This window comes from Uloborus diversus, chromosome 4 (genome assembly GCF_026930045.1).
Source record: "Uloborus diversus isolate 005 chromosome 4, Udiv.v.3.1, whole genome shotgun sequence".
Classification (NCBI taxonomy): domain Eukaryota; kingdom Metazoa; phylum Arthropoda; class Arachnida; order Araneae; family Uloboridae; genus Uloborus; species Uloborus diversus.
In genome coordinates, this window is record NC_072734.1 from 144704423 (window position 1) to 144717042 (window position 12620).

At 30.3% G+C, this 12620-nt stretch overlaps 1 protein-coding gene across 1 annotated transcript in view; it reads right to left on the reverse strand.

The window, feature by feature from the left end:
- Nucleotides 1-788: 788 nt before the first annotated feature.
- LOC129220898 (calpain-C-like) overlaps nucleotides 789-12620 on the reverse strand; it is a 45337-nt gene continuing 33505 nt past the window's right edge. Inside the window, exons 12-17 of the mRNA XM_054855332.1 lie at nucleotides 12477-12535; nucleotides 10546-10614; nucleotides 7675-7753; nucleotides 1572-1688; nucleotides 1437-1495; nucleotides 789-815 (exon numbers count right to left, since the gene is read on the reverse strand). Of these exons, the coding sequence (XP_054711307.1) occupies nucleotides 789-815; nucleotides 1437-1495; nucleotides 1572-1688; nucleotides 7675-7753; nucleotides 10546-10614; nucleotides 12477-12535 (410 nt within the window). The remainder of the gene's footprint in view (nucleotides 816-1436; nucleotides 1496-1571; nucleotides 1689-7674; nucleotides 7754-10545; nucleotides 10615-12476; nucleotides 12536-12620) is intronic.

Genomic DNA, 12620 nt, shown 5'->3' on the forward strand with positions numbered 1-12620 from the left:
TAAAATTCTGCTTAAATGTAATAGTGAAAGATTGTGCCAAATTGCTAAAAAAAACTTCTTGTAAAAACTGTAAAACATTTGCTATAGGATATTTCAAAATGTTATGCACATGCACGTCATATGGACAAAATATATTAACCTAATTTTTATAATTAAATGAGTATTAAAAGGCATTATGAGCAACACCTTAAATTTGTTAATTGCCAGACCTCAATTGTAGTGTTTTAAAACTTTTATTAATATCATGACAAAAAGACTAAATCTATCAGTATAGTAGCTAAAAATTCAGCATTAAACCCTTCAATGTACAGTATGATTACTGCATATTTAGTAACAGCAAAATTTGTTTCTGTTACTACGAAACTTTAAACTACACAGACAAGAAAAGTTCCAAGAAGAAAGCGAATTATGTGAAAGTATGATCTGTGTTTACCTTAAAATGGATTTTTGTTTAAAAATTTTTTATATTTTAAGAAGAGGTTAATGACTTGTAGTGAAAATTTTTGTAGAATTTAATTCATTTGTGAATGAAATAAACACTTTTTTGTTGAATCCTGAAAACTTTCATTGATGAAACTTCAGCTCTTTCCAAAATAATCGATTCAATTAATAAATAAAACTTCAGCATCATGTAACTGAACTAATAATATTATGAAATACTTTATTCAAAACTTGATATAAATCTTTTTATTTATATAAATATAATGATTCTTGGCACTTTGACATGATGATGAATTTGCTGCAATGAAAATTTTCTTGAGCTTTTTTTCTTAAAGTTTTCAACATGATCAGCATTGTAAAGATGCTTGTAACCACTGTAATTAAAAAAATATCATTATATTTTTATGTATGGTTAGTCATTCCTATTTTAAAGCAATAATGTAGATAAATATATTTTTAAAACTAATTAAAAAATTTATTTTCAGTCTAGAAATGCAATAAGTATGCTTCTTTCAATACCATTTTTTCTCCTCCTTTCGTTAGTTTATTCCATGGGTTTCGCTAAATTAATAATATGTTGTATAATGATGTGTTTTACCCTTGACGAAATAGTAACATGCCAAAATCAGAAAAGTACTACAAGTTACAAAATGTGAACAGTGCAATCAAGGGTCAATTATGTCTAAAAATTAAATGCTTAAGTTTAATTTGTGTACTTAATTATATAGATTTGACTTTCCCATTTAACATGTCTTTTGCACAGTGTAGTTAATCATGGGTTGAATATAAATTGGTATTTAAGTGAAAATTATAATATTTAATGGGAAGCCTGATCGGGCAGCCCCTTAAAAATATTACTGTTCCTATTTTGAGTTGTTTCTAGAAATTATCATTTAATATGTATATTGAAAAGTTTTCAAAATGATATATTTCGTTTTTGTTTTATGGTTGATCATCATCCCGTTCTATTCTAAAAGTCACTGAAAATACATTACCTCAGAGAGCGTTGTTTTAACAAATCCATTTTGTAACAGATCTTTCTTTTCAAAGGTACCTAAAAAAAGCATGTGTCATTAAAAAATAGTTTCTAACATATGTTAATAATTATTCATTTCGTCCAAATTTCTTACCAAATGCAACCATTAAATGCAGTATACACAGTACGAAATCTCCAAATCTTAAGGTTCCATCTTTTCGCATGTAACGAAGAACTAAGAGTGACAAGGCATCTACGTTGACTTGAAAACCTGGTTGTAAATTATGAAATCATTAAAATTGTAACATGCATATGCAATACATTAATTTGCTTTTTTTTGTGGAACATTACATTATGTTGCATAATATGTGCGAAAAAAGTTTTTTTTAATCAAAAAGTTGTTCAAAAAAGTTTGTTTTTATTGTGTTTTAATCGGAAATTATCTAAAATGTAAGTTTTAAATATAGCTCTCTGAATCTCGGAATAATTGAGAAAAAAGGAGCCATATAAAATTCAATGTTGTTTTACTCAGTAAAACATATTAATGTACCATTTAATAATTTTTCTTTGTCTAGAGTGAAATAATATGTACTTGGCTAAATTTTTGAGGCATTTTTCCAATTTTTAATTTGTGAAATATGCTTATAGGGGTTTTAAATATACCTCTGTATATATATGTGTGTGTGTGATACTTTAAAACAATTCAGAAACATGCGTTAGGGATTAAACAATTCATATTGTATTTTATTAGTTGTTTAACTGTTTAAGTTGACAAAAAAGAAAATGGATGAAAATAAATTGTATTTTCTGTTTTTTGTGTAATATATTACATGCAAAATTTATATAATTTATAATAAAAATATTTATGTTTATTATTTTTAAAATCTCCAATGCTCTATTTACAAAATTGAATCAAAGTGGGATTCTTTCATGTTTACTGTGACATTTGAAGTCTGGGGACATAACATTTAATATCAGTCTCTCATATTCAAAAATGAGTTTTAACCTTAGGCTAGTGTTCAATAGATTTTATATAGTGATCAAGTTTCAAAATAAATAAATAAAACTTGTCATAATGGGGGGAAATGTCTTTTTTTTCCCCTGTTTGTTACTACGTGTGTTGAAAAGTAATTTATGCATGTGATAAGGGGGAAGTAGTTTTACAAATTAAAACTTGTTTGGTTTAATTCTGTTTTATGGTACAAAGCTTTTCAAAGACTCGACCATACAAATAAATAAATGTGTTTTAAAACTGTATATGTGTATAAATGTATAAAATATGTACTTTGCCTATTTTTACTAAGTAATGTATGTATAAAGAAAAAAAACTAAATTTATTTATTTTTTTAGTCATTCCGAATGTGTATTTTATTTTAAATCAGCAAATATATTTTCAGAAAAATACTTTTGTTGTAATTATTACTTGGGCTACTGTACAACATGTGTTTCATGTTGTGTTTTGAATTGTTGTGTTCTGGGATTTTTTTTTTTTTTTTAAACTTTAAATATGTTTCAATACCGATATTTTCATTACAGTAGAGTCTCACTTATCCAAAGTAAAAAAAAAAAAACAGGCCTTGTGTCAAATCATCAAAAATTGACAGAAGAACCAAAAAGGAACAAGCCAATGGTGAAATGAAAGCAAATAAAAAGAGCTTTAAAAAACACTTTTAAATTTGATTTAAATGAAGAGAAGCCTCTAAACCTATATTGTTTGAATGATTTCAAAAGCCCCAAATCCACAAATCTATGCTTGCTTAGGTTCAGCCTTGAAATTAATTTGTCAACTTTTTAAACAAATTTAATTTTATGGTTATTTTTATACATTTTTGTTTTTGGAAACAATTAAGAAACTTGTCCCTTTCACTAACAGCAGAGCAAGTAATAAGCAATAAAAGCTAGCAAGAAGGTTTCATTTTGTCCTCATTGACATTATACTCTTGTCTGGTTGAAGTCAAAGTTTCAAGACACAACAGAATAAAACGGAAGTGACATTAGTAAGAAATTGGAAATATATATTGCCAAATTCGGCGTTAGGATAAATACACAAAGTTCAATTTAGAGATGTTTTGCACAGTTTTCATTGTATTTCTTGTTAAGCAGGCTCGGGACTGTGTGCCTGCAGACCCCACAGTGTGGGATATTTCACGTCATTAAGGGGGTCAACGACCGGAGATATTGAAGAAAAAATAGAAAACAACAAGCACTAAGACTTAATAACGTTACAAATATACACTGCTGGCCTCTGGGAAAGACCCTACAAATTTTGTTGAGGGGGGGGGGGGGGAGAGCAATATTCATAGTTCCGATCCTATTGTTAAGCCATTATGCGCTAGAACCTATTGATAAAAAACATTTTTCTACATTGGGTTTTCATCGATCAGAACAATAATAGCAAACATGAAAAAAGCTGATTTAAGGAAGTCATAAAAATATTTAAAAAATTAGTAGTATAAGTACCTTCTTACTCTCATTCAATAACTAATGCTTTTTTGGATATAATTTTTTAACTAGAGGAATGCGTGGTAAAGGGAAATAGTAAAGATAACTTAAGGGGGTATTCTAGTCTAGAGGCTTGATTTTATGGGCGTAATAGGGGAAAAAAAACAGTAGCTATTTTCCCTATCCATTTTTATCAGATATTTATTAATGCTTATAAAGTAGAAAAATGGATAATAGTTGAAAAAAAAAAATCAAAATTGTATTTGGTGGAGGATGGCAAAGTGGGGACTCTAAAAAAAGGGAAGTCTCCTGGTTGACGTGATTTCAATCCTCCAGGTGATCTGAAGCATAAAGTTAAGGTTAATTCTTATTAAACAAGGATGTAGAATTGTCTGGACGTCGCCGATTTGAAAATAAATTTTTGTTTTCACAAAATGGCATCTTTTTGAATAAAAAAGTTCATTTTTTGGCTCCTTTTTTGAACTTCGGTATATTTTTTTAAATAATAAAAATCAAAAATTACAAGAACCCCTACGTGGAGACAATTTTGATAGTACTAAGAATGTCTGTACCAAATTTCAAGAAAATCAGTGCATTAGAACTTGGGATATCTATTCAACTGTATCAAAAAAACTAGTTTAGAAAAAAACGCGTTTTAAAGTTTGCCGTCTCATTCTGGCAAAAGAGTTTATTTTAATAAAATTAACTAACTCCAAAAACAATTTGAATGTCCATAAATCCTCATAGAAACTTTTTATTAAAGGTCTAATCTTTGAGAATATGATGGGAAAAAAATTGTTTTTTTTTTGAATTTCTAGACTAGAAATAGAATACACCCTTAAGTTTTTCAAAATGAACAAATTGGAAATTAGTTTTGAAACTTTTAGTTCATAATAAAATAATTTTATATTAAAACTTGTATTGAAGTGTAATTTTTAATTTTCTGCAGCAAATTTGTATTTTCAAAAAAAGTGGAAAAGTTAATTTTCTTTTCCAAGGGGCAAAGTGAAAAATAAAATACTTTTCTCTTTGACTATTAAAAGTTATTTTGATAAAATGAATGAATAAATAAAATAAATAATGAATACATGAATTAATAATGAAACAATAAACAAACAAATAATTAATGTATGAGAAGAAATAAGGGTGTGAAAAAATAAGAAATTAAGTGAAAGAATAGGAGAATTAATAAAGAAGGTATAGATGACTTTACTAATGAATCAATACATAAATAATTTATTAATAAATGAGTGAATAAGTAAACAAAACAAACTATTTTGCTTTTGCTCCTCCATGTGCTCTTGACAAATTTTATCAAACATTTAAAATCGAAACATACCTCATTAACTAAATAAGTATTGCACTGGACATTAGTAAATCACAATTAATGCTTAAAATGTTGATTGCGAAAATGGTATCATTTTACTGTAACAAAAATTATTTTTGATAAACCACAAAATGTAACAATATGTGCGTCAAATTTTTAAAAATGACTTGCATTATTTTTTCTTCCTTTTTTGAGCTATTTACTTTTTGACTATAATCAACTATATCTTTCAGAACATAGTTAAAATATTGCTTGATAGATGGCGTTGGAAACTGAAAATATTTTTCCATCTTACTTCACCTGCTGTTTTACTTTATACCTCACATTCTTCTACTTTTTATTTTTCACAATATCTGTTATCTTTTATTGAATACAATCATCCTCGTTCGTCCTACAGTTAGTAATACTAGTGCTCATCATGTTCTATCATACTTATAAGTCACACAATAGAATATTTCATTTTTTGTAATGTTTTTATATATTTTTGAATCTTTTACCTTTTTTTTTTCAATTTATTCTCAAAATGAGGTGAAATGAAATTTTAACTAAAAGCATTATGGCATATAAATGACTTGCCACAAACAAATAAACTAAAACAAATCAAATGTGCATCAGGTTACTTTTGTTAAAGTATATTTATTTGCTCAAAAGCACATAGTAGAAGTATTTGCAGAATTCTGCAAGATACCATGGGACACCAATAGTGCTGGATAAATGAAATTCTACTGTACTTCAATACATATAAAGGTATGGCTGCTTGTTTTTTCTTGTAATCTAACTTCAAGTACTTTAGGTAAATTCTGAAGTTTTATACCTATAGATTTTTTATTGAATTGATTTGTTGTATACACTGGTATTTTTATGTTTTATGAAACATTTTATGTTAATTTTTTGTCACTGCCTTTTTTTATTAAATATAATTGTTTTACTAAAGATAATTGTTATCTAGTCAATAAAATTCGTGCACAGATGTTGTAGATTGTTTGTCATTTCGCTATTTGAACTCGTTTGACTATTTATATGATGAGATATGAGCAACACATTTAAGGGGTATAGAATGATCGAGCGTTATTAGGCTTGCCAAATTTTTGAAAGGTTCAACCAAGACACTGGAATGCCCCCCCCCCCCCTTGATGCGAGTATTCAAAGGGGTTCACAGTACCCACCCCTGGCTGGTTTTTAGTTGATTGGTAGTTCATTCTCAGTGCTATGAACAAATGTTTACTAAATATGAATTTTAATCAGGGGCAATAATAAATGACTCAAGCAGATAAATATAAACAATTTATTTCCTGCATGTCAATATTCATAAGTTACTTTTGTGATAAGAGACACTTTGAATGAGGGATAAATATTTGAACAATATTTTTGTTTTAATCTTGTCAAAATCCTCACAAGCTAATCCGATATCAATTTTGCAAGTCAATGTTGCAAATGAAAAATTAATAATTGTAAATAATCCTACATAGAAATTTTTTTTATATTTTTTTTGGTCACCTGTAATTAACGTCATCTCTTACCGGAACGTGAAGTAAACCCTGACGGGACACTGGATTTTGTCTGAAAACCAGGATGTCGATCAATGGTGAACTCAGCTCCCAGTAAATTCTAATGCAAAAAAATTTCGGGCTGCTGCTTGTGTTTCTTGGTTAAAACTTAAAAAATTATCCCGACTTAGTAAATTGTCTCTTATTTTCTCACGCCGAAAAGGCTACAAAAAGTTGCCGGTAGCAGAGAAAATTATACTAATAAATTGTAAGCAGATTGCAAGTAGTTGCACTTTTTTTCTAAATCTGAAACTGTGAAAAGATTTTTTTTTCTCCTTTTTTTTCTGTCTATAAAAATAAATAACTGCAATAAAAACCTGCAATTTTCAATAAATTACTTAAAACTTGCATATTATAACGAGTAGCGCATTATTTTCCTTTAAAAACGTCTTGTCCCGTTAGATTTCCCCCCTTCCGTTGCTTGATATACAGAAACAAACATTGAAAGTAGCATTTTTTGTTCAGTGACGATCCATGAAATGTTTTTTTAAGCTTCTAACTTCGTTTGTATAGAAAAAAAGGGTTGTCTAACCAAAAATTCAAAACTTGTGTTAATTTTACTTTTGTATAATAATTCATCAAAATTAAAATTTTAAACTACGTTGATCCAAGTCAATTGAAACCTTGTATAATACCGAAATTTTAAGAGCAAGAGAACTTTATTTTCATAGCTGTACACATAAACAACTGATGGTTAGGGGAGTAAGTATTGAAAACATTAACGAAATAGTGTGGGGAATTACTGTAGAAAAAAAAACTTGTCAAGGTAGTATGAGACAGAAGTATCGAAAGTATTTTGCAAGATAATGTGAAATAAAAATATCTCATTTGGGGTTTCTAAGATATTTTAGAATTAAAATACTGAATGACATGAAGAAATTTCCAAAAAATGTATTGTCTTGTTATTACTTTTAAATGTTGAATTCGAAACAAAATTTTACCAACATCCATCAACGCTCCTCTTAATTTTTCAGCTCTCAAAATTCCAGATGAGCCCCTGCTATGGCTTCTAAAAATGGTCTAAAAAATGAAAAAATTAATAAGATGAAATTATTGATTAAAGATCATCAATTCATTGTTACATAAAGCCTGGTACCAGTTTGTTTCCTATCCACTTAATACTCTTAAGTTACTGTGTTTAACTAACAAAAAAATAGCTAATAGATGCTTGTATAAAGCGCGATGAACATTAAAATCGATAAATATAGTTTATTAACTTTCTGCAGACGCTTCAATGTGCATGACCGCATAAAAAACATGTTTAAATCCTTATGAATACGGTAGAAAGGGTGTAGATAGAGACTTTAAAAAAAAGGTAAGAAATTTAATTTTTGTTTCCTAGATTTTGAATGATTTAAGTAAATAGAGCTTAGTACAAAAAAGTAATAATTGTTTCACCAAAATTAAGCTTTTCAGAAATAATTTTGTGCCGTATCTAAAATATCAATTTGATTGAAATACTTGAATTTAAGAACTTTCAGATGTTTTTTGTGACATGCATTATTTCAAAGAGCGCCAGAAACTAAGAATGTGTAACTTAAGTTTGCAATGAATTCAAGATTCATTCACAAGGGATTTTCAAAAGTTCCTATCTTTATTTCAAAAGTAACAACAATAATCTGTCGGATCCTAAGCAAAAGGAATGTTCTGACTTTTCAGAAACTTAATGGGAGACTTATGCCCGGATCTGCGTACCCGCAGTGCAGGGGGACTCACATCCTTAAGGAACCGAACGGCCCAAAAAACTGAAAAATACTAGCACTAATTAAGACTTATTAACGTTACAAATATACATTGTTGGTCTCTGGAGAGGTGTCCTACAGAGTTTTTGCAACCCCCCCCCCCCTCCCCAACCAAATTTATAGATCCGGGCTTAGGGAGACTGATATTTGTTCTCAAACAATCGATCTAGCCCAATAGACGAAATAAATTTCGCACTTTCATGTTCCAATTACAGAAGGAGGGTTTTCTTATGGTATGTTTCATTTTTCTACTTTTCGTTTGGTCCGCTAGTCTAATACCGTTATGAAAATCACCTTTGTTCTGAAAGGGATCCTGTTACTGATGGTCCCGAGGTAATTTTATTTCTTGTCTATCCAAAAGTCGAACTCGGGTCTAAAAATTCGAACTATCTCGGAAAAGTAGTTTGAGATGTACCACTTTTTGCTTAAAATATTACTCGGATTATCATACTCAAAAGTTTATTTTTGCTGTATGGAAAGACTGGACACGTAACTTCACTTTTCTGCAAGAAAACATTGATACCTTTCAATAGTTTCACGACTCTTCCAAAAATTTAGTCGCTCAGTTTATTTCTTTATTTGTAATAAGAATGCTATCACCAGCACTAAAAAACATTTGTGTTTTAAACTTTTAAGACATTTTGCTTTAGTCTAGATCAGCGTTTCTTAAATTGTGTTCCGCGGAACCCCAGGGTCCACGAAGCTCTCTCAGGCGTTCCATGGGACTTGCATGTTTTTTTTTTTTTTCATTTTTCAAATTTAGTTACTTAAAAAACCGATAAAAACGATGCTTTTTCAAAATTAAAAATGAATTTACTTTTACTTTCTTATACTTCCAACTGGGTAAGAAACTATAGCCTAAAATGATGCAAATACTTTCAGTTTAAAAATAGTCTGAAGTTGGGCCTTTAAGATTTCGACACCTCTTTCTCCCTTTTAAAGCACCTCAATTTCGAAAAAATTTCGGAACAAGCTATTGACCCCCTATCTCCAAAGACAGTTCAAAAGTGACTTTAATGTTGAAAAACTTTCGGGAAGGTACCCCCAAATTCCTTTTCCTTTAACATGGAAAAATATTGCCTAAAATTACGATTTTTGACTTCAATTTCAAATACTGTCGGTCCCACTTAATCCAATATTTTCGGTTCCAAGAAATATTATTCGATTAAGTGGAGTATTTGATTAAGCGTGGAAATTTTCTTTATCTTTTTAAATTGGCATCATTTGTCTTAAATTAAAATAAGAATAAATAAATAGCTTTATAAATGAAGCAATTAATGTTATTGGCAATTTTTTTTTTTCAAATAGGCTAAATAAACAACAAAACAGTTTAATAATTTGTATATATGTTACAAGTACGTTTAAAAATTATAAAAATTAACTTAAAAGTTGAGTAATGAAAACTTTTTTCAGTGCATTATTTTTTGAAAAATTCCATAATAGCGAATTGCTTGCTCAAGGTCTTCTGGTAATGATTTTCTGACTAACTTTTCTCCCAACTCGTCTACCGTGTTTTACATTTAATATTTATTAATTTATTATCGTCAAAATGCATACATTCCTTTGCATTTAATTTACTTATGAACTGCGCTATCTATTATTATTATTATTATTGTTATTATTATTACTATTATTTTGTAACGGCGAAAGAACTTTTATACAATAGTTGAAATGTTTTGACGGAATATGATTTTTTTTCCGTCCGTTGTCGACGACAAATATTACTTTATATTTTTGCGTTAATAATTGTTCTTAATTAATATCTCGTTTGTTCAAACACTTTCTCAGGAAAAATACTTCCGAAAGCTCTCAAACAGAAACTTGGCTACGCCACTGCAAACTATTAACGATAAACTAAAGGTTCCGCGAAAAAAGGAAGCATTTAAAAGGATTCCACTAACCAAAGAAATTAAGAAACGCTGGTCTAGATCTTGTTTTATTTTTACGGAATCTCGATAAGGAGCTTTAGAACATGATTTGGAAGAACATACGAGTTACTGGTGATGAAAAATGCATTTGGTTTCATTGCTCTTAATATAATAACTATTCCAAAAACTAAAAAGTACTTACTTGCCACAGCTTCAAGCTGCACATTAAATTTTTATAATCTTGATACTTGAGTCGACCACTGCCATTTTTCTGAAAAATCGTTAAGAAAAACTTTTATGTGCTTACAAGACAATAAGCTTACTCTACATAGAAAGATAAATCATCGCACAAGCATGAAAAGATGTACTGTAAAAGTCTACTGCAACAACTGATAAAATAAGAAAGATGACTTTTGTTAAGATTTCTGGTTCCAAATTTAATTTTTTTTTTTTTTTACAACAGCAGGTTTAAACGATTTGATCGTGCAGATATTTTCAGAAACTAATGTTGAATGTTTTAGTAGTTTTCATAAAGACAACTTTCATTTATATGTTTTCATTTATCATAAATTCTAGTCAGAAACTTACTATCTGTGTCTGTGTGAGGGAAATAAAAATAAAATTATATGAGTTCAGTCTGTCTCTGTTAAGATTATTTCTGATGGGCGATGGATTAAAGGGTTCCATTTGCTGAAATAGGTGTAAAGAAAGTCAGTTTGTTTTGCTAATAACGTTTATTGGCGTTGTACCAGAGTAAGTATTCTTTCTCTTTCAACTGAACCTTAAATGAACATGTCCGAAGGCAAGTGTTTTTCAACAGAGCCATAATATAACTGAACTATTGTTTTGTTTGTTTTGTAGGGTTGCATTATAACTTCTAACGCAACATGCGGAAATATTTAGTGTTAACTTTATCAGAAAAAGGTTTTCGTGTTGCATAAGTATAATTTAAAAAAAAAATCAATATTTTAAAACGCTTTAACACCGCCTCCAACTGGCAAAATTCAAACCTTCTTATCTAAAAAATACAATAGTGACAAAGTAAAAAAAAAAGGAAAATGTCGGGAGGCGGGGGGAGGGGGGACTGCAGAGATCTTGACTTTAAAAAAAAAAAAAAAAACACGTTAAACTAGGAATTGTGTTGACACTTCCAAAGTAGTTACTTAGGAACTGACTAGTACATGAAATACACCGCCAGCTCAGTCAATTCCAGCCGAGGACTGCAGTTTCGTGCTTATTAGCACTCATCAGCCCGGCATAGGACTAACTGAGCTGGAGGTGGAAAACCTCTTAAGGAAGCCAAGAGTGCCAAACAAACTGGTAGCTAACATAGAATTAGCACTGACCAGACGAGTGACCGAAACAATGGTTCGGTTCAACTCGAATATTGCAGGCAAGGCAGGTATATTCAGTAAGTTACCGCCCTATAGCCAGGGCTAAGGCAGAAATACATGAAATACACCGCCAGCTCAGTCAATTCCAGCCAAGGACTGCAGTTTCGTGCTTATTAGCACTCATCAGCCCGGCATAGGACTAACTGAGCTGGAGGTGGAAAACCTCTTAAGGAAGCCAAGAGTGCCAAACAAACTGGTAGCTAACATAGAATTAGCACTGACCAGACGAGTGACCGAAACAATGGTTCGGTTCAACTCGAATATTGCAGGCAAGGCAGGTATATTCAGTAAGTTACCGCTCTATAGCCAGGGCTAAGGCAGAAATACATGAAATACACGGCCAGCTCAGTCAATTCCAGCCGAGGACTGCAGTTTCGTGCTTATTAAGCACGAAACTGCACACTATCGGCTTCCTTAAGAGGTTTTCCACCTCCAGCTCAGTTAGTCCTATGCCGGGCTGATGAGTGCTAATAAGCACGAAACTGCAGTCCTCGGCTGGAATTGACTGAGCTGGCGGTGCATTTCATGTATTTCTGCCTTAGCCCTGGCTATAGGGCGGTAACTTACTGAATACTGACTAGTAGTTTGGCTTACTAGATTAAAACCAAGTGCACTTTTGAAAATATAAGTTCATAATTATTCAGGTTATTTGAAATAATGTATGTAGATTATGGTATAACTTAACTTTAAAAAATACATGGCATACATTTATTTTTAAGAACAATTAGAAAAAGGATACATCCAAGGCAAGTATTATTTGTCTGCAAACTTCCAACGTTGCACAGCTCTTTACATAATCTGAAATCAAAGGAAATGTAAAACTTGCCTAAAAAGTCAGTTTGATAATTTATTATTTGTATTTTAGATTGTAATTCTTTTACCT